The sequence below is a fragment of the Python bivittatus genome, unplaced genomic scaffold, assembly GCF_059951505.1.
Source record: "Python bivittatus isolate LINGU-HERP-01145 unplaced genomic scaffold, Pbiv_v1 ctg000350_np1212, whole genome shotgun sequence".
Taxonomy (NCBI): domain Eukaryota; kingdom Metazoa; phylum Chordata; class Lepidosauria; order Squamata; family Pythonidae; genus Python; species Python bivittatus.
The window spans coordinates 18,228,741-18,255,524 of record NW_028277074.1 but is presented as its reverse complement, the minus strand read 5'-3'; the positions used below and the strand labels follow the sequence as shown (position 1 = coordinate 18,255,524).

The 26,784-nt window shown below is 34.8% G+C and overlaps 1 protein-coding gene and 1 long non-coding RNA gene across 4 annotated transcripts in view; one reads left to right on the top strand and one right to left on the bottom strand.

Moving 5' to 3' along the window:
* Positions 1–603: 603 nt before the first annotated feature.
* Positions 604–26,784, bottom strand: part of LOC148215131 (uncharacterized) — a 34,079-nt gene continuing 7,898 nt past the window's right edge. For all 3 annotated transcript variants that reach the window (XR_015796789.1, XR_015796788.1, XR_015796790.1), the window contains exons 2-3: positions 14,086–14,131; positions 604–7,620 (exon numbers count right to left, since the gene is read on the bottom strand). This is a non-coding gene — a long non-coding RNA (uncharacterized LOC148215131). The remainder of the gene's footprint in view (positions 7,621–14,085; positions 14,132–26,784) is intronic.
* On the top strand, positions 15,023–24,963 carry EPCIP (exosomal polycystin 1 interacting protein). Its single transcript, XM_088144631.1, has 3 exons — positions 15,023–15,125; positions 20,326–20,448; positions 22,400–24,963. Exon 3 carries the CDS (start codon positions 23,067–23,069, stop codon positions 23,718–23,720), a length of 654 nt encoding a protein of 217 aa, XP_088000757.1. The 5' UTR covers positions 15,023–15,125; positions 20,326–20,448; positions 22,400–23,066; the 3' UTR covers positions 23,721–24,963.

The window sequence follows — 26,784 nt, the reverse complement described above, 5'->3', positions numbered from 1 at the left end:
GGAAGAAGAAGAGAACCACCATAACCTCAGATCTGGCCCAGAAGGATACTGTGCTTGATGGTATTGAAAGCCACTGAGAGATCAAGGAGTGTGAGGATAGATCTCCATCCTGGTTCCACTACAGGTCAACTACAAGTGTGACCAAAGCTGTCTCCATACTAAATCCTGGCCTGAAATCCATCTGAAACGTGTTTACATAATAACTTCCTCCCTAAAAAAGGAGATAACTATCTAAAATTGTTGCGTCCAAGGATGGCCTCTTGAGGATGAGCACACCACTACCTCCTTCAAGGCAGAAAGTACCACTCTTTCTCTCAGAGGCTGGTCCACCTGCCTGGCCACTTTCACAACCCAGGAGAGGCCCAAGTCCAATAAACAGGTGGCCGAACTGATGGCACAGAGAACTTTGTCCATTTCTTCAGGAGTCACTGGTTCAAACTCCTTTCAGATTACACAACAAGACCAAGCCCCAGGCACTTTAGCCAGACCTGCCCATTCAAGAGTCCAAGTTGGGGTGGATCTCAGACTTCTTCCACCAGATAGCCTGAAGAGTCCTCACATCATGAACATGGAAATCTGGATGTTTAAAGTACCTGGCCACAATTAAGAAAAGACATGAATTCACAGGTATTCTTATGGATATGGGCTGCCACTATTCTATTGCAAATTTTAATTATATCCCTCCTAGTTTCCAACTGATTTGGTGAAACAAAAGTTTATAACATTTTATCGCAATCAGAGGTATAAGAGCTCCTGACAATAATTACATGGCATCCAAATTTGTTTCAGCAAGAATGTGTATGTGTGTGTATATGTGTGTGTGTGTGAGAGAGAGAGAGAGAGAGCGAAAGAGAGAGAGCAAGCATTAATATTATATTTTGGAGATTTGGGGTGAAAGCTAAGGACTCAAAGAGACAGCATTTTTCTATACTCAATATAGAAAATAGATGATTCTCAACTATATATCTCCATCCCGGGTGAGGTAAGTGATGCTGTGACCGCCCTTTCGCGGTGCCTGGAGGCTGTGAGGGTCTGGATGGGGAACAACAGGCTCCAGCTGAACCCTGGCAAGACGGAGTCACTGTGGGTTAATGGCTCCTCTGTATCTGGGACGTTGTCATCGCTGGAGCTGGATGGGGTAGCACTGTCCCAGACAGACCCAGTGTGTAATTTGGGGGTCCTCCTGGACTCACGGCTCCTGCTCGAAGAGCAGGTGGCAGCCGTGGCCAGGAGGGCTTTTGCACAGCTTCGGGTTGTGCACCAGTTACGCCCTTTCCTGGATCGGGATGCCTTGCGAACGGTCACTCATGCCCTTGTTATCTCCCAGATAGACTACTGCAATGCGCTTTACATGGGGCTACCCTTGAAGAGTATCCAGAAGCTTCAGCTGGTCCAGAATGCAGCCGCGCGAGCAATTTTTGGGGCCTGAAGAAGGACCCATATAACACCTTTGCTCCGTGAGGTGCATTGGGTACCGGTTTGATTCCGGGTCCAATTCAAGGTGTTGGTTATCACCTTTAAAGCCCTACATGGCATGGGGCCAGGTTACCTGAAGGACCGCCTCGCCCCCACGATTTCAACCCATCCCACCCAATTTCACAGAGAGGGCATGCTCCGGACCCCCGAGGTAAAAGAAGTTCGATTAGCGGGGTCCAGAAAGCGGGCCTTCTCTGCTGTAGTCCCCGCCCTTTGGAACATATTGCCCCCGGAGGTGAGACAGGCCCCCTCACTCCAGGTCTTTCAGAGGGATTTGAAGACTTGGCTCTGCCATCTGGCCTGGGGTGGGGAGGGGGGATGTCAGAAATGGGGTTGGCTGGCCCCTTAGTGGCCTGGTGTTGCCTCTATCGGCCTCTTGGATTTTTTAGCCTTTTTATCTCTGTAAATGTGGTTTTCTATAACTTTTAATTATGTATTTCTGATTTTAGTTTGTTGTAAGCCGCCCAGAGTCCCCTATTGTGGGGAGATGGGTGGGGACAAGTCTATTAAATAAAATAAATAAATAAATAAATATTTGGAAGTTGTTGGTTTCAGGGCTTCTGATTTCACACCCTATGTCAGCTTGCCACCACCACCAAGCTTACTCACAAAGTCAGAAATGCCTTGGAACCAGTGCCATGAACCATTACATTCCAATATACACAGAAAATTCTGACAACATGGCATGTTTAAGAGTTGGTGCAGAAATTTGCTTAGATTTCTTTCTCAGCAGTTCACCTACCAAATTACAAGCTTTAAATCTACCTCTTAACCTCTCCCATCACTCATATTTTCATGCACATACATATTGACTAATAAATGGTGGGAAAGAAGCAGGAATTCAAAGCATCAAAGGGATTTCTAACACAATTCCTGGATATCATTCTTTATGTCATTAGAATTTGATAGTACATCAAATGTGTAGATTCAAGAGTCTTTTCTACGTGATCTACTATAAGCAAGCTTAATAACTAGAGAAAGAGAATCAACTGTTAATGTAGAAAGTTTCCGTTGAAAATAGCCAAACATCAACCACATGACAGAAACGCTGATGACTGAAGTTAGAACTATGCACATATTTGATTTAGAGGCTCAGTTAAGAATCTACAAATCACATCACATCCTTCTGAACTGATTGAACTGTTTGGAAGGACTTTTGTACAAAAGCTGTTTTTAACAAATCAAATCAATTTCAGAATCGATTAGAATTGTTGCATCAATTAAATCTTCAAATCAATTACTGGAATCATGCAGTGCATTTTTGATTCCTGCCATTACTTGGTTTAATGACTTTAACCTTCTAAAGCCTCTTTGGGATGCTGATGATGTCACTGTGACTGATTATCCCTGTCAATAATTTTTGGAACAAGTACAATCTGAATGGACCCAATGAGCCAGGAGGTGGCGTCCTCTTTAATCCCACATTTAGTAGCACAAGCTGAAGACAATAGCCAGAGTCTTCAGCCTCTTTAAACTTGATTCCATTTGACATATCCACCCTTCTTTTATCAATCTTACAAGGATATTTGACCTCAGGGTGCTTCCTATAAGATCCATCTTACAAATGTCATTGAGATGCAACAATCAGAAGGCTGGAATTTGCAGCTATAGGCTGACACTTTTCTCAAATTTTCTGAAGTAGAGCTATAGTCATCAAAGGAGAGTAACGAAAATAATACTGCTCCATGAACCCCCTTCCCCTTATATTCCTATGAGAATAAGGGATCAAAGAATAAAGGATTATACATTTTGCCATGGCAGAAGCCCAACTCAGATAAAGTTTTGAAAAGGCTTCCCCCCCCCCATTTTTAACATTTCAGAAGGATACAGCATATCATTTGTATGTTTCCCTCCTCCAGCCAAATGCAGATTGTACGGTATGCTATGAATTTTCTTTTTATAGAAATATTTTGAATTTTTAAAAACTGTAATTTAATTCTAATAAAATCTATGACATTTATTCAGAGATCATGTCAATATTATTTTTAAGAAGTATTTACTGTTTTTCCATTTGGCAGATACACCACAAATATAAATTCCTAATCTGCTTAATACAAATATTTGGTTCCATATTAGGTTAATCTATAAACTAGGATCAATCAATTTTGATGCTATTTGATTCAACTAACAATCATTTTTAATTTTTTTTATTATATGGTGAAATACAAACAACTGCAACATCAACAACAACAACAAAAGAAATACAGTAGTGGTTATATAAGTAAAAATGCATACATACAATATAGTAATTAAAATAAGCAAAACTAATAGAAAGGAAAAAAACTAATTTAAAAAGAGATCTATATAAATTCATTTGTATAAATATGGAGTTAATTCAATCCTTAACTTGTCATTAAATCTAGATTATATAGAAGCATATTGCTTCAACTTCTCTTTTTAGAACATAAAGACTTTTCAAGAAATATATAATAAATTCTTATTCTGAATCCACTCTTTAATATCAGGATAATAAATTTTTGTACATTCACATGATTATCTTCACTACCATGCCTCAGGGTTGACAGAGTAAAAGCTTTTCATAAAATGACAATTTTCATATTTTGTGAATATAATTTAACATCATATTTATGTCTTTATTATATTTATTTCCAAAACTGTATTAACATATGCTATGATTTGAAACCAAAATGGTGTTATGACTAACTATGTTAGAGACCTGAAATTTCTTATGACACCAGCACAAAAAATCTGATGTCCAACCATTTTTAAACACTTTTTGAGGGGTCCCATAGACATGAAGTAATTTTTTCTTATAGATTACCTTCATTCTTAAAATCATAAGAAGTAATTATTATATTTTTTAAAACCTGCACTCATTGATTTTCCAAGATTGGATATTTCAATTTTTTTTGTTCCACAGGTATATCACTAATGCTAACCTTCATTTCATTTTTTAATTCCACATAATACTGAATTTGAATTGAGAGCCACTGTTTCTCAACTCATCAGTTTCAGCTTTACAAAGTCTTATCAACAGCTTTTCTGTTAATAGTCAGAAGTACCTCAGGTCTTAATAAGCTAGTGCGCAATGTGTATGTTCATGATGAGATCAGATTTGGGTATGGAAATACAAGGATTTAAGTCCTGGATATTTTAAAAACCTCTTCCTCCCTTATTAGGCTGCCCACATTAAACATCTAATAATGGACCTCATTTCTATGTTCCCACCTGTGCCAATCTTTTTGGTAGTCAGAACTAAATCATATGTGTGTGTGTGTGTGTATGCGTGTGTGTGTATGCGCATGTGTGTGTGTGTGTATGTGTATTTATTTATTAAATAAATAGTTTTGGGAAACTGAGCTGTCACCCTCTTTAAAAAGCTTGAACGAGTTGGTGAAGATCTTGTTTAGGAATTTTATTTGATACCTTATTTTAATGCTGTATCAGCTGTTATCAACTCTTTATTTTTTCTGTTGTTATGGTCTATTGCTTTGTTTTGACATATGCTATTGTCTATTGAATATGGCATTTGCAGGTAGTAATCACTACATTTCTCAACAATATTACTGTTTGCTGATCAGGATTTAAATAGACATTCACCATTGTCATTTAATATGAAGCACATGGACATTGTAGGTAGCTGAATTTCAGCACAGAAATATCACAACTTTTGTATTACAGATCTCAAACCAATTTTTGATTCTTTCTTTCAGTAAATATTAATTACAGTACCTGTAATTTTGCTTATACTGTGGAAGCTAGAAATTTTTTCAGTACAATTTAATTTTTTAAAGAGGCTGCTGAGAATAATACCATTAACACCAATGTCATAATAAAAAGAGCAAAAATGCATGCTATACCTATATGTTCTATATATATATATGTTACTCGCTGGGCAAGAGTTGAACTATATTTGAAGCTTGAAATTAAAAGATGCATAGGTGTGTGAATTATAATTTCACCATTAATACAACTGTATTATTTTTGAATTCAGTGTACTTGAAATAATCCCATCCATTTTTCCTAAATAAAGTCAATTATTTTATCTTTATCATGTATACATTTCTCTGAACAAGTAATTGACATACAAAAGCAATGGACTTTGCTTGAAACTTCAAATATTGTTTATTTTACTACAAATTACAACAGCTATATATTATATTACTACAAATTATTTCAGCTATATATTTACTTCATTAAATATATTACATGCCCAACTCTTTAAAATCAAGACAAATAAAAATAGTAAAAGCATAGGAATACATTCAGAATTAGTCATGTGGTTATTAGACTTGCTGAAATCTTGACTGGACTACAGGTAATCCTTGTTTAGCAACCACAATTGGGACCAGCAGCTTGCTTGTTGCGTGAAGCAGCTGCTGAGTGAAACCACAACTGTGCTTATGATCTTACTTCAGCTTTCTTTTGCTGTACAAACCTACAAAGGTAATAAATGCGAGGATTGGTCATACTTTTCCATCACTGTCATAACTGCTAAATGAGGCAGTTGTTAAATAAGGACTACCTGTAATTTGATTTCAGTTGCTTTCAATGAGTTTAATCTAACCCCCATTATTCTAGGCAAAATCAAGCCCCAGAGTATATAAATACATAGTCAACATATTTATGTGCAAGTCTCTAGTCCTTAAACCCCAATTAGATAAGGAAAGGAAAGGATGTATATTGTCAGGAGTTGACATTGGCTTAACAATAACTGAAAAAACAATTATTTAAATATTTTCTAGCTTTTGATGTTATTCAGTGTGGCAGAAAAGTTTATTTTGTATGATCTACCATTTAAAAATTTGGACTTTAAAAATTTCTTTCTTTTTTATAGATACAATGAAATGTTATTTCAATACATAACTAGAAAGTGCTAACTTAGTCCAACTTGATTTATAATGAAGGAGGGCTTGGTTAAATCAGCATTTACTGTGACATTTATATATTAAATTGAATTTAGTGTTATTATATTTGAATAAATCTCTTTATTCACATGACAGGATATTTTCATTATTAGAAATGTGAACTAATGGAACTAGAGTATGATGGGGATATTAATAGTAGTAAAGTATTTTCTGCTTCTGTTTCACCTATTATACTTGTCAACCTGATTTTTAACATATAACAATTGACGTATATCACTGCAGCATCATGCAGCCTAAATATTTTATTTTCTCCCTTTGTTCTTACCCCTTCAGAAACCATATACTGTACTTTCACATACCATAAAACAGGCCTGCACAACATATGGCCCGCGGGCCACTTGCAACCTGCCAAAGGATTTCATGCGGCCTGCATCGCTCGTGAGTGCGAGGTCCGAAAATGCAGTATGTGTTTTTTTTAAAATAAAGTTTCTGCAATGAACTGTTGCAGGGGTGATTTCCGGGAAATAACCAATCAGCGCTCAGCCTGTGAGCGCTGACACATTATGATGGCAACGAGAGCGGCAAAATTACACACCGAAGCAGCTCTGGGAGAACGCCCATTTTGATAATTGTAAATTTTACAAGACTAATACATTTGTAAAATGGATGATCAAAAGAAACGGAAGATCGAATCAGAACACAGAGTGTTTAATCTGGAGTGGACAAATAGATACTTGTTTACATACACTAGAGACAAAATATTGTGCCTTGTTTGCCGAGACGTAATGGTCGTTCCTAAGGAATACAATCTGCATTGCCATTTCGAATCAAAACATCCTGACTTAGCCAAATTGGACACCAATGAAAAACAAATTAAAGCGTCCAAATTGTTGAAAATTCTCAGTGGGGAATAACAGTTTTTCAAGAAAGTACACTCAGAAAATGAGGTGGCTACTAAGGTTAGTTTTCAGATTTCTAAAGAAATTGCTGCTGCTGGGAAGTCTTTTACTGAAGGTGACTTCATAAAGAAGCATTTGTTAATTGCAGTTTCTGGATTATGTCCCGATAAAAAAAATGTTTCTGAGAATATAAGCTTGTCCCGTATGACCGTGCAGTGAAGTAGCTGATATAGCCAATAACTTTAATGATCAGTTAAAACAGAAGGCACACAAATTCAGCTATTATTCTTTAGCAATGGACGAGAGCACTGATTTGAAGGATACTGCTGAACTTCTAATTTTCGATAGAGGTGTTGATGACAACTTTGAAGTAACCGAGGAACTGGCTGGTTTGTACTCCATGCGAGGTCAAACTACTGGAAAAGAAATCGCAAATCAAGTGAACAAGTGTGTAACTGAAAAGTTAGGCATAACATTTGAAAATATAGTGGCCATTTGCACTGATAGCGCTCCATCTATGTGTGGGAAAAACCTTGGTGCGCTAACTCTTGTTGAAGAGTTTGCTGGCAAAAAAATAACCAAATATCATTGCATTGTACATCAGCAAGTGTTATGCAGCAAAGTTTTAAATTTAAATTTCAACCATGTAATGTCAGTGGTAGTTTTGATTGTAAACTATATTCATTCAAGGGGACTGAAGCATAGGTCATTTCAAGCATTTCTTGAAGAGGTTGGTGCCACCTGCAACGATGTACTCTATCATACAGAAGTTCGTTGGTTGAGCCATGGAAGAGTATTGCAATGTTTTGTTGCTCTCAAGGAAGAAATTGTTCAATTCTTAGAGAATGACTCAAAAAAGTTCCCAGAGCTGCACAATGACGTTTGGAATAATGACTTGTATTTTTTATGTGACATTACAGGTCATCTAAATGAATTAAATTTACAGCTTCAAGGGAAAAGTCTACTTATTTTTCACAATCTTGCAACAGAAAATGCTTTCAAAATGAAACTGAGGTTATTCAAAAGCCAACTGACAAAAGGAGAAATGTGCCATTTTACTACATGTATGAGACATATTCCGTTGTGTAAGCATGCCGAGTTAGGAGAAAAATATTCAAATGACATTGAACTTTTGATCCAGGAGTTTGACAGAAGACTGACACTGTCCAAAGAAGACAACATTAAATTTAAGTTAATTGAAGATCCTTTCTCTGTGGATCCACAGGAACTCCCTGCACATTTACAGCTAGAGGTTATTGAACTTCAGTGCTCAACAGTTTATCAAAAGAAACACAGAGAAACCAGCCTTCAAGACTTCTACAAGAGTTTGGACAAGGGAAAGTTTAAAAATCTGCTAGATGGTGCCTTACAGGTTTTCAGCATATTCGAGAGTACCTATATATGTGAACAAACCTTCTCCATTATGAACTTGAATAAAAACAAGCAATGATCAACTCTAACCGATGAACATTTGGAAAATATTTTGAAAACATCGGTTTCAAACATGATTCCAGAGTACAATAAACTGATTGCTGGCAAGAAGGGTGTCCCATTAACAAAATGCAAACAGTAAGAAAACCTTAAAAATATATTCAAACTTACCAAAGTAATATTTTTTTTCTTACGTAATAAGTGTAATAATTGAAATTTCCCTTTTTTATAATATGGTTTATTTTATTTGCAAAATAGTTAATCATTAATTATACTCTAATAATTATAGTACAATTAATGATTAAACTATTTTGCAAATACAAAACATTATTATCCCATTATTATAACTTTACTTGGAAAGTGAGGAATTAAAAACTGCGGCCTGAAGAAGTTTAGTCTATTTAATTTCGGCCCTTACCTACTGCCAAGTTGTGCAGGTCTGCCATACAATAACTATACTGACTGGGTTTACGGAACTTGGTCTAGTACATTTGGGGAGCTCCAGGTTGGGAAAAGTTCTGAAAATAGCAATTTTGTTACACCATTATAGTTACAATTTTTATAAAGTTCTTTATGTGATACTAAGTTCTTAGTACTACTTTTAACAATATCAGCACCTGGCAAAATATTGTTCTAATCATACCTCCAAATTGTTCAAAACGGTATGTTTTATCCTATTTTATCATTTTTCTCCTTGCTTAACATCATGGGTATTATTAATTTTTAAAAATGTTAAGTATCTTATCTTATTCCATGTATGTGAATGTACTTGTTGAACCAAGAGTGAAGAACATAGTGATGAAAAGGATACTTATACATAAAAAAAGTATATATAAATATTTTCCTTTGAAAGTATGACAGTGATAGAAACAAGGCTTATCTTAACAGTCTTACCAAACTTTGAAGGAACCAAAGTAAGCTAAATAGTGCCCTCTAAAGATATTATTTTGACAATGCACTCAGTTTTCCTATTGCCAATGAACAATAATTTTATCATTGTTATACTGGCATCTCAATAACATATTTATGCATGGAGGGGAGCCTGTCATCAACCATAGAGCTGGTCTAATTTTTTGCATTACTGTACTTCTAGAGATAAATAATAAATACTTCCCTAATCAATACCTCCATGATAGACTGATCAAAGGAACTGTAAATCCAAAATATTAAAGGAATAAGGAAAGAATTCCTTATTCTAGGACCAATAAATTTATCTCCCTGGGAATTTCTTTCTATAAATGTAATGAGCAACGAACTGCTGAAGTATCTCAAGCGGGAATTTAGAAACTCTTGCATTATTATATAATTAGCCATGATAAATATCAAGAAGCATTGGAATAACATAGTAAGGTCAGTATATAGGGACTAGAGCTGGCAATTTGAACTGGTGAATATTTTACAGGAAGAGAGAAAGTAGCCTCCTTCCCACAATCTGTGCTAATGGCTCCTTCTGTTTAATAACACCATAAGGTAAGCTTTTGTGCATAGTTACCAATTTTGTCCAATTTACCCTTCATTTTATCTGTTTGCTGATCTTTTTACAGAAATTGTCCTGTTCCCTGTTGTAATATATTATCATTTGGCTTTTATTTATATTATTTTTATTTATATTATGGGGGGGCAATAATGTTTTAAAATTTGTTTTAACCATTTTGTTTTTCCAGTGCTGTCCATTATAAAATTGTTAGTTTAACTGTATGTTTTATAATTCATGTTATTTGTATAAGTATGTATGTTAAGTAGCAATTTCACTATATCTCAAAGCCATTGTTTTCATCAAACACTAGAAGTACCATTACAACTGACCAGGACTACACCATTTAAGGATGGTGGAGGATATTATTCAAGTCATATTTTCATGTGAAGATGGGAAAAAAGAAAACCTGAGGTAATTTTTTTTTTAAAAAACCTTAGACAATTAAAACAGATCTCCCATTTGGTGTCTAGCAAATCACAGTGTAGGTATCAGGGATCCTCTCTGAGGATCCTCCCAAGAAGAGGAACAAGAGTCCAAGTGAATAGACAGGAACAAAGAGCTCTTTCAGATAACTGCCATTGATTTGTTTAGGAACTAGACTCCATCCATAAATCCGCAAGGATATTTGAATGAAAATGACAAAACCACAGTGACAGCTATTTTATAATAGAGTCCACAAAGTTATGCACTGGATGTATAATACAAAAATACTGTTTTATATGGATAGGGTTACTATATTGAGACGTGTCATCTCAAAAGGAAGTGTTACAAAACTCAGTGGGGTTATTGTTGGTAACAGGATCCAGGAGGCAATTTTTTATATAATATATAAAGTTTATATTATAAAGCAAGAGAAAAAATAGACAATAACATCTTTTCTGTGACTTTGCATTAAACTTTGTTATGTTTCACTATTTTTATGTGCAACATCATATGCATTAATGAATACAATGAATATTACATTATACTGAATGATCATTTTTTTATGTGTACAAGTTATATGAGAAGGGCTATAATTTTATTTCAAAATGAAATTCTGAGATTTTGAAAGAAATTTTGCCAGTCTATTGATTAAACAGGATAAAGAACAACACAATTAGGCACAGGTTCCACTAATTTTTGAAGGACAGAATTTTTTGTTTTTGTGGACCACCTCCATATATCAGGCATAAAGGGAAATAATCATATAGTAGAGTATAACTTGTTTTTAATGTGAATGTCCTTAATAACCAATTGTGACAAGTTTGCACTATGCAGAGTGACTGAGATCAGTGGTTTTGACATTACTGAAATAATCCATTGTCTGGCTTAACACAATAACTAACTAATGAATTGGGTCTGAACAACATAGTAAGCCACACACACATATACACATACCCCTCTAACCAATGTTAACCAAACTTAACATGTCATGTGAATGCACCCAGGTTTTCAACTGGTCTGATTAAGTGTTATTTGTGAATCATCAATCAATACTCAGTTGAGACTCAGACAGGTATTTTGCCATTCTTCATAAATGCTTGATAATTAAGCTCCAGTTGTTTCATCACCTTCTAAAGAAATTTCTCTACTTCAATTGGGAAAGTGAGGAAAAATGCGAAATCATCTTAAGTTCTTCATCTGTACCAGTCTCATAAAATCTAGTGCAAAGAACTGGGACTCTTTGTTGAAAATATTAGCAATGCTTCTCTACAAGAAGCAATTATAGCTAATCTGAAGGATTAGAATAAGTAATACAGGTAGTCCTTGCTTAACGACCAGAATTGGGACCAGAATTTAGGTCACTTAAGCAATGAGGTAATTAAGCAAATCATCACGTGACTGGACCCGATTTTATGACCTTTTTTGTGGTTGCTGTTAAGTGAATCACATGGTTGTTAAGTGAATCACGCGGTTCCCCATTGATTTTGCTTGCTGGAAGCCTGCTGGAAAGGTCACAAATGATGATCACATGACCCCGGGACGTTGCAACTATTGTTAAATGTGAGCTGGTTACCAAATGTCCGGATCATGATCACATGACTGCAGGGGCACTCCAATGGTTGTCACTTTTAGTGCCACTGTAACTTCGAACAGTCGCTAAGCAAACGGTCGTTAAGCAAGGACTACCTGTAGTAGCAAGTGGCTTCTCATCTCATCTGTTCCTAAAACAGCTTAAATCATCAGCATTTTTAATCAGTAGGGGGAGCTATGGTATTGAAAAAGAGCCCCAGCCATTTTAAATGCTGCTGAATCCCATGTATACACAGACCTTAAGTTCTCAGTGCAAGCAAGGCTTAAAGCAACTGGGTTTAAAAACCATGAACAACATCCAGACAATTGAACAGCCATGGCTATTACACAGGAACACAATACAGTAGCACCTTCTGCTACACACATACACACAAAAAGAGATCACTTTTAAAAGTTAAATCTTGGCACAAACATGTGCATTACAATTCAGAACTGATTACACAGTTTTGCTAGCAAAAAGTCCTGTATACATGTTTACGAAAGTTTACACAACTCAGACATATAAGAATGCTCTTCAGGTAAATAGTAATAAGAGTCGGCCAATATGACACTACCACAATTCATGCATGTTTTACCCCTGTTTGCGTATGTCTAAACTAAATTTCATATTTCACTTTATTGAGATATGGTGAATCGCCTGTTAGGGTTGGTTTAAGTATATGGCTTATACTAATTCCTGTAATCACATCTATTCATTCACATCTATCATTTTAACCACAATTGTACCATAGGATGCATTGTGTTTTAGAATACAGATGGCAAATGAGTGGGAAAATTTACAGGTGGCAGAAGAAAGGTCTACTCATAAAGGTGAAAAAAAAGTGATTGTGAAAAAATGGGTCTGCTAGATCAAAATCAAAACCGATAGCTCTAGGCTGCCAGAACAGACATCTTGATAACAAAAATATGACATCTCTCAGGAAGATGGCTGGTGGGAACAATTAGCTAAAAATTATAAAATATGTGTAAGTGGCAGCTGAATGAGCTAAAAATGTCAGGCCTAGTCCAAGGAACTCCTGGAGACCGTGCAGGTTCAATCAGCAAGGTTTATTAGCTAGCACTTGTTTACAGAATCTTCTCAGACTGACCAGCAGTTCCCAGGCACAAGTCTCTACTATCTTCTGGAATGTTTAGGGATGCGCCAGCTTTCTCCGCTTATCTCCAGAGCATTGCTCTTTAAATTCTATCTTCATATTTTCTTCTCCATTGATTTCCATCTGATGGAAATCCAGATGGAATCCAGCGTTGCTCTGGAGACGAGAGCACTGTTTTCACCCCCCTTCCTCCATTCCAGTCCATCACAAAAAATGAGCTAAGTTTAACAACACCACAAGAGACTACTGAAGCTACAGGTGTACTGCCAAAATGCTGATCTCTAAGAAATCCACCATACTGCAAGAAAGGCCTTCTCTTGTATATGACTGTTCACATATGAATGCCATTACAGAAGATAAATAGGATAAATATTTTTCTAACATAGAATTGTACTAAATTCAGATATTCATGACATGCTATATTCACCTATAACAATCCTGTAGTCGGAATTGATCACTCTGACCCATCTGAGAATAAGATTATCTCAACAGTTTTCTCCAAACTGTTGCCCTCTAAATGCATTACAACTCCCATAATTCCAAGTCAGGTTTACATTAGCCTGTTGAATCAGATGGAAATCAATGGAGAAGAAAATACGAAGATAGCATTTAAAGCCAAGAAATGAAATTGGTTTAAAATAGTCCCCTTGGTTAATGGCATCTATTCCTCTAGCTCTCCTAATTTTTTACACAATCTTAGATTCAGATTTGATGTAAATATCCATTGCAAATGTTTACTTTTACCAGCAAGTATAAAAGAATTAAATTTCAGTTCTGGGGATTATTCTGCACTTGGTGATTGGTCTTCAAAATCTGCAGGGGCTAATTTTCTGCTTTTATCTATACCTAATATACCCCATTCTTACCTGAATAATTGATTCTATTTGTATGCTATTTTCTTCTTGGATGAACCTAGAGGAATATACAGAAGAAAAGCTCCAATAAACAAATAAGCCATGAAATGAACAATTTCTTCTTTTACTTACTCTACAAATACTTGAACAGGCAAATCTAAATTGCATGTTCTGTAATACAGTAATTTATATTGATAGTATATAATACAAAAAAATTTGAAAACAATGTAATTGTTTATATGCACACACACACTCTGTTCCAAAATTTGACCAACTTCTGCAGTATTAATGAAGATTCTGAACACAGCTAAAGGTTTATCTAATCAAGGCTTGAAAAACTCAGCATGGTATTCAGCATATCTAGACGGTATGCCATACAGCTGACATCTATTTACAATGATGATTTTAATACATGTCCCTTTATCTTCATACAACATATCCTATTTGCTATCTCTGCCTACCTTCTACTTGCTCCTCTTCTACAGAAAAGGGGCTAGCACGGAGGAAAAAAAGGATCCATGCCCTCTTAAGCAGCCTTTCCCAACCTAATTTTCTCCAGATGTTTAGAAAACACAACTTTCATCAATCACCATGGCTGTTTATAGGTGATTCTGAGAACTGTACTCCCTACATATCTGAAAGAAGAGGTAAGAAAAAACTGCTCTTACCACACACAGACATCTAAGCAAGTGCAAAGATTTCATTTCAAAACTGCACAGTTGTTTTCCTAGAAAAGTCCTCTTATTTCCAAGACAAAATCTTATGGCATGAAGCACCCAATCTGCAAAGAGGATTAATAAACCCAGGTATGCAATTTATTTAGCTATTAATGAAGTGATGTAGGCCTCCAGCATTGGTCCTGGTTGTCATGGCAGCTAGGGCTGCTGCTAGCTTCCAGAAAATATAAAAGAACAGCAAGTGCAAGGCCGCACATTCCATTTAGTCTTGCTGATTAGCCAGGCTGTCACAAGAAAGGAAAGGAAATCAACAGTTAGAAGAAAAGATCTATAAAGCAAAGAAACCTACAGCAAAACTGCTCACAGGCTGCAAATGTAAGTACTGGATCTTTTCAATTTTCAAACATAACTGCACGTTGGTTATTTCAGAAAGAGAGAACAGAAATGTCTTGCATTGAGAGGTAAGCAGTTCCATCTCAGCACCATTGTTTCACAGTTATCCAGAAGCTTCTGTGCTCAATGGAAATGTAATTCTGAATTTTGAGCTTTGGGACTGTGCTGCTTTACAATGAAAACATTTATAAAGTCCTCTGAAAGAGAAGAGGCTTCTTTCATGTCTCTATGTAGAGCCCTCTAAAATAAATGTTAATCCAGAATTAATATTGTAGGGTGCATATATGGTTGTTTAAGGTGATTTACAGAAGAAAAATATCCCACCACCTCTCTCCTGCAGTCACCTGCTCACCATGAAAAAACTTTTTGAAATGCTATGGGCAAGTGGAAAGGCCGCTGGAAGAGATGCAGATGGGAAACCTTTTTCCATGAACTTCCTTAGTGTGCAATCTTCTACAGGTCTAGCCAAACAGAACTTTCCTCAGTTCATCTGAGATCAATCACAGGATGCTGGCTGGGTATAGAACTGCAATTATCTTATGCTCTAGGCCCAATTTGGTATGGCTCATTTTGTCTTTGGGGAACCTGCCATATCACATCCCACCTTGTTCAGAAGGTCCCATCCCGACTTGTAGAGGTACAGGTGTAAAGCAGGATTCAGGTTTTCACTTATTTTACATATAAAACTTCTAGCTCTATGTAGTATAATCAAAGATATAATTCTATGCAATAATGTAGCTCTGAAATTACTGGAATTAAAATGAATACTTTTTAAAATTTTTGAAAAATTACTGAATTGATTGAATAATTTATAAAGAATGCAGTTCTTTATAAGTGCTTATCTAGAAGTAAGTCCCTTTGAACTCAGTGAGACCTACTATGGACTAATTTGGACAGGACTGCTTTCAATTACATATGCTTTAAGTTGGGTCATGCTGGCTATGCTCTTTAATGGAATAAAATCATAAGAGTATGACCAAAATAAAAGTGTGCCCTGAATGGATGATAAAAACAGGTACATTATAGATTATATTCTATGGTATGACTGAATAAACAGACAAAAGTATCACAATGAAACAAAATAAATTCTGTAAGAATTACTTATATTCCAGTTTTAGAACATTTTCAATATTGCTTCTCTTGAGTTACTTGCAAATTGGTAAATAAATCGTTCAAACAACATAAAAGAAAAAGCAAAGTAAAATTGAAATATATTCAACTCATTCCAGAACAGAAGGAACTCCCAGCTCAAATTCAAAGTGCTGATTTTGACATTTCAAAACTTTTTCCTACAAGCAGCAGCGAGGGTATATTGATGAAAATTTGGTATGCTGGTTTTAGACAGCAAAACCACAACTGCACATACTTATAGCTGCCGAAGCTGGGGGGTGGGGAAGGGAGGGAAGTTTTCTTTGTCTGCAGATAAATGTCCAAAGAATCACTGAGAAGGTTCTGCTTCTTCCTGAGATCAATTTGGCCTCTGCTTATGCTGCAAATATACAGAGAACCCAAATGTAGGATTTTAAACTTTGAGGAAGTTCCTATGAGGATAGCTGCTATGCTGGCCAGAGTCCAATTCATGGAATATTCCAAAATTCAGGATAAAATTTGAATACAGTTGTTGTTTAATTAGGGTATAGATAAATGTATAAAACTATTAGGGATAGAAGATGAAATTGTACTTAATATTTAAATAGTATTTAATATAATTAAAATATGAAAAGGGCAGTCCAGTTGCAGTTTTTCAGCACCAAGAAAGTCTGCATCTACTAATTTTAAAGATTTATTTCAGTAATCTTCTGAAACAAATATTTAAGATTATATTTTATTGGCATCAGCAATTAACCCTACATCAAGCAATTTTAAAAACCTGTGCTTTAAAAATATATTTTAAGGCCTATTAAAGGATGTCTTCTTGTATATTGTACTTCAACACTCCATAATTTTGTTGCCAGGTTTGCAGTATTCCTTTTAGAGATTACAATTTCCTGGCATTTTATATTAAATCCATTAATTTTGAATTCCTAACTTTCTCAGTCTAAGCTTAAAAGTCTTCCAGTATCAGCACAAATATTTTGTGGGAGTGACAGGCTGCTATGATACCACATGCTTGGATAAAACAAACATTGGCAATGCAATCACCCATTGGCATTTGCAAGTTTATTTAAAAGAAAACTAATTCCAGGAACTGAACACTATTTTTTTTCTCTATATCTTATCTAATTTTAAGAACAATGTTATTTTAAAATGCTTTTTTAAAAGCATAGTTGACTATACTGTGTGAAAAAGTATAATTTAAGCACATATATTAAAAAGCATACCTACAATTGTATAATGTTTAGAAAAAGCAATTTCAGTCACTATGATTTAGAGGTGGGCAAGAGTGCACAGAGAATTGAAACTTAATGCTCTTATTCCTGTAGTATTCCAGCACCAAAAAATGCCTCTGAAGGTATTAGTTGCAACAGATAGCACACTGAATTTTCTTAGCTAGTGAGATGTTATCAGAATAAAAGAGGTAATTGTACTGAATATATTAATGCAGGAATGGTTGATAGGAGAAACATGTTTAAATGAATCCAAAATACATTTATTAGGCCAACTGAAGACTTACAAAATAACAAAGGTATTGGCTCAGTATATATAATTTTATTTTTTATGATGAACACAATTTGTTCTGATTTTTAAACATACCTAATCAACTTAATCTGAAATTCTAAGCAAGTTTGGCTGGGAATTCAGGGCTGTCTGCTAGACTAGAAAGTTAAAAAAATTCTAATCAAGACAATGGCAAACCAGTTCTAAAACCCTGCCAAGAAAATTGTGTGGATGCAGCGATCACGAATCAAGTTTGGCTCAAGGGTGTATTTGTCTATATCTTAGCATTGTAGGGTGGAATGAGCCTTGTTTTGTGCTTTCTCTTCTATAGTTCCTTCAAACAATATTGGTTCCTGTACCGTTCTTTGCTTATCCTACAAACCAAGATTATATTCAAGGTTTGATCCTTGTTTATAAAGCAAGCACAAACTATAGTCTCCAAGTTTGGTTTTAACAACAAACTATGATTTGCTGGAAATTGGAGAGAAAGAAAACTGCACTATAAAAGGGTGGAAGAAAGCACATGAGTCCAAAGGCTCATTCTAGAAACACTGATAAGCAACAAATTATTGTTTGGAATTGCATCTAAACTGAGTACTCTATGTTATGAAGCTGAATTCTGACAGAACTGTGATGATCAAGCACATTTGAAAAGATTTGTCTGCAATTTTGTGTTTGGATAGGAAAGTCTTCAATCTGATAGAATTAATAATGATATGAAACATCTTATGTACTCTTTCTGATGTAATTGGACACTTTTACAACCATGAGAATAAAACAACCCTATTTATTTACAGAAACTAGCTGTCTTTTTCATGATATGTATTTTAACCATCAGGAAGCTAGAATCCAATTATATTGCACTTCATGTATAGGATAAATAGATAAATAAAATAAAATCTCAAGTGAATTCTCTTGCCTATAAAATATAGATTCCTACATATTCCTATAATATTTCCTACAACATCAATCACACACAAAATATTATATGTAACAGTTGGAAAAACTGCTATCTAAATCTACCATTGAAAACTTAAAAAAAATGATTATTATGATGTTTCTGTATTTGAATCATCTGTCATTTTTGTATATACAATATTATGGCTTGATTCACATGTTGTGCAAAGCCCAGTCAAAACCTGGGCAATCACAAATGATGCTTTATAAGCCACAATAGCCAGATTTATACAACATGCTAAGCCAACACCAAAGTATATAACTGCTTAGTGCAACATGTGAACTCAGCCACTAACTAAACCTATTATTCACACTTACTTCATCTGTTTGGTTTATAATGTGGTTTGTAATTGTTGGTATTGGTAGATTTGCTTAGCATATTGCTTATCTGTAATTTTCTAAGGTGGAACTGTATATTTTGTGCAGTTGTGTATAACCAGGCAAGTATTTATATTTATTTAAATTAATTAAAATCTGCAGGCCACTTTGAAGGATGTAATTGAGAAAGGAGCTGGCTATTTTACTCTTTTTTTCCTTACACTTACTATTTTTCTATGTGATATATTGAATTTGTTTTAGATTTCAGATATCCAACTTTCAGCCAATAGGCATACAACGATCAAATTTCCCTTTGAAAGCATTTCCAGATATTTGCCATTCAGGATTTAGATGTCTAGCATTCTTTCTGTTGGTTCAAATGAAATAAGTTTCAGTGTCAGTAAAGTAAATCTGGATATGTTTGAAAAAGTTCCATAAAAGGCAAACTGATTTTTAATAAGTAAAAAACATTATCAAGTTCTCTATCATCATGGAGATCCTGGAAAATATAGTCACTCAACAAAATAAAGAACATAGAATATACAATATATTGTTACTAAATAAATCTGATATTGCTTTAAATTCTGCACTGGATTTGCAGCTTTTAAAAATGTAAATTATTTTCTTGCTAAAATGTAACTTTTAATATGTAAATTCTCAAAATCTCAGATACGTTATTAATCTTGTTTTAATATGTTATTAGGGTAATAGCTTGTTAAATTAAAAACAGCAGTTTGAGAATAAAAATATAAGGCTTTCTTTGAAATTTATTTTGTCAGTTGCCATGAGCACTGATAGCAAAATTTTGGCCACTCTGTGCTCCAAATCTTGTGAGTATTCATCCAAAAAGGAAGCCTTCATTATTTTTGTAATTATGCATTTTTCATGCTACAAACAATTTTTCCAAATCATATAAAAACTATTATTTATTATTCAATCTTACTTAAATTGCAATTTTATATACCTGAGCTGCCACTCCCTTTTACTTCTAATAATGATTCAGAAGATTCATAAATAGGAGCTATAATTGAATGCATCAAATATTACTGGTTTTATCAAACAGATTTTCTCCTTTCAAGTAGTAATAGCTTTGCAAATGCTAGCTGGAAATTTGAAAAAAAGCACACACAATGCAAGCAGTTTGAGATGCACTCTCACGTGACACACACCTAGTAAATTAAGTATCAGCAGTATAGGTGGTAAAAATTATTTCAGAAGTGACAGTAGTTCAGAACAGGTATTTCACTGTATGAAACACAAAGGAATTTAATACTATATTCAGAACTGACTGATTTGGTTTGTATTTCAGTGACAACTGAAAACATGAGTGGTCATTTTCAAAAGTATTCTTCTTGGAACATCAAGTTATAGAGGACTGCTTGTACAGACACAAGTCAAGTCAAATGTGAAGAACTGCCAAAACAAAGTTAAGGTAACTCAATGCAAGGTTTTGAATTGAATTAATTTAGCCATGGTTTATATTTTTTTAAAAAGTGATATTCTAGAGGCAACTCACTATTTTTAAATTAATTATATACTGCAGATATATATATTATACTATATATATATATATATATATATATATATATATATATAAAATAACATATTATAATTTCTATTTCTTAACAGAATAGGAAATACATATGGAAATTCTGAAATTCAGTTGGCTGCTTTGGGTGGTATCAAAAAGGTCTTGGTAGAGAACTCCAGATGACTTCAGTATTGTTGAGCCAGTGTATACATCTGGATTGTTGAGTGTCTTGTGGATGCTACTGCAAAATGGCTACAGCAGGAAATGGCTAACACATTCACAAAATGACTGCCATGATGATGGGCATGGCCACTCACAAAACCAGAATTTTCCATATGGATTAAATACAGAGATTTAATGAAACTAACGTCTTTCCCATTTATAAGAGCTCCATCATTTTTATTCCTCCCCTATCTTTGGCCTATTAAAGCTAAACTAGCTGAAATTGGATTGTTAAACTAAGCACGATGCAGCAGAAGAATCTTTACTATAGATAGTAATAGTCTAGAATAGAGATAATCTACCTTATTAGATCAGAAGCACATTCAGAACTCTGAGATGAGATAATGGGCATACTCACAAAATAGCTGCCATGGGAGAATTGTCTATTTGCAAAATAGCAGCCATGGTGGGCATGATCAGTCATAAAACACTCATTTATCAAGAGGAAAACACAATCTCCCTACCCTTATGGAGACTTTAGGGGCTCCAAAATAATTGCTGCAAATAAGTATTAGGCTAAAAATACTATGTTAAAAATGGATTTTTCACTTAAACCATGCCAGCTTCCTGTCATATTTTTTAAAGTTTAAAAATGTCAGGTGGAGTAGGGAGCATGCTGAGCATCAAGAAAGATTCCTGGGGACACATTGGTGCTTATGGTCACCAAGTTGTCTCCCTCAGTGTAGAATATTTCCTATGTGAACAGAAGGTGTACTTTTCTTGGATACTACAAATATAAATAGATAGTTTGGACACTTGCAGATTTAGAATATAAGTCCCTTTTCACAGAACCTGGCTGGTAAATGGGCATTGTTTCCTCTAAGTATGTTACCTTGATCAGCACAAAGAGTAGAATATTCTTCCCTCAGCAAAGAACTGAAAATACATGGGATGCTGCTTGTTTGGAATGAGATTGAAGGTGGTGACCTTCAATCTCAATTCTCAATACAAAAGTTTATAAAACAGCTGCAGAAACAACAAAAGTCTATATTTTGTGAAAGCTTTTGGGCTACCCTTCATTTATAAGCAGAAGACTGCCCTCTTTGAAAAGTCAGTGTAATGGGAATAAGTTCTGACTACCAGCAATATGCCTGCCAAGGCAAAAACACAGTTCCAAATGTTTAGGTCAAAAACTATGGATTGGGGATGTCACTGCTGTCTTAATTCAGTCACACATTTTTCAGTCACATACCTTTTCCAAAAGTACATGGAAAATAAGGTGACAGAATGTTATAACTGTCTTCTTTTAGGAAGTGGTTGGATGAGTTACTACTTTATTAAAAACTGCTGTGGGGATAACCAGTCATACAAACCCTGGGAGGCTTTGTATATTTTCCATCTGCAACTGAAATGGGCTGGATAATTCTACAAGTCATCATCCTTGGAGAACATCAGTAAACTACCATACTGTTGATGCAAAACTGATGCCTAGAGTCCACTGTCCATTACACTGGGTCTGAAAAGTTATAATATTATGCAAATCCCTTGTAGATGACATCTTTATTACTGGATTTTTTCTTCTATTGTTTTTAATGCATTAACTTTTCTTACATGCTGCTCAGCCAGTCTGGAATGGAGTGGCATAGAGATCTTAGTAATAATAAATAAATAAAGCTTATTTGTTTTTCAGATCCCCTGAAGTGGCTGCATATGGTCCTGATGCTTATGTAAAAGATATTTCACTAAAAAGAAAGTCTCTGAACATCTCTGGCCATTAGCAGGGAAAAAGATATGCATCAAGCTGAACCTCAAGGAAAGTACTGAAAAATTTATTCCAAGCACATATTTCATGTGATTATTAAATTTAAGCCTACAAGAGACTTAAACTGAAACCTACAGAGGAAGGAGTACGGCTAAAACTTGAACATATCCAATCTTATCTATCCTTCCAATGATATTATGAGTTAGGGTTAAAGTTAGGGTTCACTCTTTTCCCCTAATTTACAAAAGGAGAAGTGAAACTAAAACACAGTGATTTACAATCCCAATGGAAGCAATAACAGGAAGACAGGAAAATCCCAATAAAGAAATAAGAATTTCACCCTGGGTTTAATCTATTTCTTTGTTGTAAAGAGAGTAGTGTATTTTCCAAGAATTACTGACCCCAACCCTCAACCATTTTATTGTGATCCCACATATAAATGGATGCTGTAGAAATCTTTGGGACAAAACCTGCTTTTTGAATGAAATGTTCCCTCTGGTATCAATGCTACTTTTATTCTCAGTGGGTGACAGTTATGGTGAGATTCACTGATTTAAGTAAGTGAAGGTCCTAGAGTATCAGATCCACAAAAATTATGGCTTTTTCAGCCCACAGGCATCATCTCCTTTTGATTGGTGTCTTAAGCTTCTGTGTAGACAGTTCTGCATGCAGTCAAAAAAATAACACATTGATTTTCACCAAAGAAAATACAATTCGTAAGTGCATGTGTCCTGATAGTATTAATAACAATGACTGTGATTATAGCCTGGCAAATCTAATTTGTAACTGTAAGTCTGTTTTCCCCTATACAATAGACAAAACCTACTACAATAATTTGGTAATTTGGTTCACTGAAACATATATGTTGAGATTCCTGTTAAATGTTACATCTGTGCTTAATCTAAAACTCTCCCTCTGTGGCACTATTCCTTTGTCAACAAAATATTTGACTATTTGGGGATTACGAAGATTACAGATAAGAAGTGAGAATAATGGCCAATTACAACAGCAGAGTTTAACAATCTCTACCAGCTGTGACAACGGAACCCAAGACAAGTTGCAGATGTCATACAAAGACAGAAACGTGATTACTCATGTTGTTGTTTTAGACACATCTCTTTTCAGTGGCAGCGGCCCATTGAAATCATACAGTGTAGAAAATATTTCCAACATTTCAGACCAGTTTCCACATTTGGACAAATTTTTCACCTCAAGTAACAAAAGTTGTATCATAACATTCATTTATTAACATCCAAATCTTGGCCATTTCTATAAAGTAGAAATTACAAGTTGGGCCATCATGAGATAGTATTGTAGAAGCTGAGTTTCTGTTGCTCTTCATATTACAAAAAAAAAGAAAACAGGGAGATGAATTAACTTTAGTCCTAATAGTTCCTGTTCAGTGTAAACTATAGAACATTTTAGTTCAACTCACCCCAAAAATCCAGCTTTTAATTCTAATAAACATTTATTGTTGTTCAAGTCATGTTATTATTAAAAATGTAAGCAAATTTATTCCATGGAGGCATATGGAGGATAGTATTTCAACTTATCTGAGAAATGTGTCTTGTGGGTTGCACACAGCCTTCTTGATACTTTATGTGTGTGCCTTCGAGTCAGTGTTTACTCCTGGTGACTGCGCTGGACAAGTCCCTGCAGTTTTCTTGGCAAGATTTCAGAAGTGGCTTGCCATTGCCTGCATCCTAGAACTGAGAAAGAGTGAGTGGCCCAAAGTCACCCAGCTGGCTTTGTGCCTAAGGTGGGACTAGAACTCATAGTCTCCCAGTTTCTAGCCTGGTACTTTTAACCACTACACCAAACTGGCTCTCTGTTCTTGATACTAGCCAGAAAATAAATTCTTCCATTAAGCAGTTTCCACATTGTGTCTGAGCCATATAACAGTGGTTATATAACTCCAAAATAAGCCAGGCCATTATTCCACAATCTGAAATTGGTTTATATTGTGCTTGTTCCAAGGCTATTAATATTTGTAAGTTTGAGCAGATAAGAGACAATAGTTAGTGAAAGTTATCCATGTTTGTTTGCCAGCTCATAAAAACAAGATTGGTATGCAGCCCAAAAACTTCTTTATGTGAAGCTAGCTTTCTAAATGCCAGATTTGCCCAAGTTCAATTTACCACACATTTACAAAATCAATACATTTCATAGTAATTCGTAGCAAGTATTCTTAGTTGTGGAAAAAGTATTCTAGTCCTGGAAAACACCTTTGATATATCAAGCAAGAATTAAGAAAAAAACATCCCAAGATAAGTATACTGATCTTATAAATCTTTTAAAATAAGAATAATACCACTAAACATGATTTTTTAAAAAGTTTGGATTTCTAGATTTTCAGCAGGTTTCATTTTACATTTTATAATGTAAATATAAAAATGTTGCTGTTTTATAAAACAGAAAAATCTTCCAGAATCTTTTTATTCCTATTACACATACATGGCCACAGATGTTTATTACAATTTATTTTTTAAGAAACATAATTCTAAACTTGTAAAAATTCTTGAGGACATGCTTGAAAAAAAAATGCATAAATCTGCTTTTGCATAATGTATTGCTTTGGCTTGTAAGTAAAATGTTTGTAGTAAAAATTAGACTTATTTAAATTGGAATTGACTAATAGCTTCTAAAATAATCTGGTTAAAATCCAGTGTTGTCTAAGTGGACTTCTAATTGTACAATGAACCCTCATACTCCTACTACAATCCCACTCACACTTCCAATCAAACTCCCATTTCTTTGATGAAATCCACTGTCAGAGAAGATACAGTGCTAACTGAAATACAATCCATTAAGAACTACTAAAAATGTATTTTAATTTATGGGGGTAAATAAAACGTATTTTAATGTATATGGGATTAAACCATATTTAATTCCACATACAGTATTCAAATAATCTGTTACAGATGCAATATTTGCAAGTATCCTATCACAATATGCTCCCTATTCCTGTATCTATGTATCAACCCCACTTTTCAGTCAAGCACATTAAAAATCTTTCTAACCAATATGTAGATCAACAGTGGGCAGCCTCGGTTACATATAGCAACCCAACACCCCACTAACAGCCTCTAGCCCCTCTAAGATCATAAAAGTATACATATTCAATGTCATAGAATATATTGGAATAATAATTGGAATAATTAAGGTAATGCTGATAAGTTTGCTTAACTAATGCATTCAGATAAAAGCAATAGCCAGTACAAACCCAGAGGTTAGGAGACATCCAAATAGGAGGAATCATGTGGCAGTGTGATCATAATTACTGAAATTTTAGAAAGGCATAATTAAATCCCATAGTAAGGGGGAAAAAAACCTAGAGATTTTGTACCTTATGTGCATAACTTATATTTGAATTCCCAGAAAAATGTCAAGAACTACTGGTATAGAAGCTAAGTGGTTAGGTCTTATTGCATTACATTCAAACATTGTACTTTTACAGATGGAGGTACAGAGATAACTATCCTATTTTAAAAGTAAGAATAAAATTTAAATTATGATTTAGACATTTCATGATCTGGGCATCAAAAATTAGATTTCATACTACTAAATTCTTCAAACAAAAATAATGTAAACAAATAAAAGTGAGCAATGTTATTAGAAAAATTCCAAAATCCATTATTAGAACAAATACCTGCTGGCTTCCCCATTGACTTTCCTTGTCGGAAGCTGGCAGGGAAGGTTGGAAATTGGGATCACAAGATCACAGGGACACTGCGCTGGCTGTAAGTACGAGGACCTATCACTTGTTCAGCACCATCATAAGTTTGAACAGTTGCTGAATGAGTGGTCCACCTGCATTTACCAGAGCTATTAAAGTATCAGAAAAGTGCACAAGTTTTCAGAATGTCCAGATCTCATCACCAAGTGAGATGCCATCAAAAATACTAATGCTGGCTTTATCTTCAACATCTTCAGCCTCCTGCTTCCCTTGTCCTCCTTTGTCTTGTCATATAAAAGTCTGACAAAGAAATCTTAAGATTCTGGAAACTTGCAATTATGTAATCTTTTGAATCATATTTTCATGAAACAGATTTTAAAAGAAATTATTTCTTGCCTGAGAAGTAATGTTACTTCTCAGTGCTAAACACTAAAGGAGAACCATTCCATATTCTATCAAAGCTTTAAAGACAGGATGCTTTAAACCCACTTCATGTAATATACACTTATATTATTTATAAGCATAGATTAAAATGCAATGTTTGTGTAAAACATGCACACATGAATTTTATTTCCATGCCTAAGACAAATATGTGCACCAGGCAGCCATATTTGACAGGGCTATTAACTATGTGCAA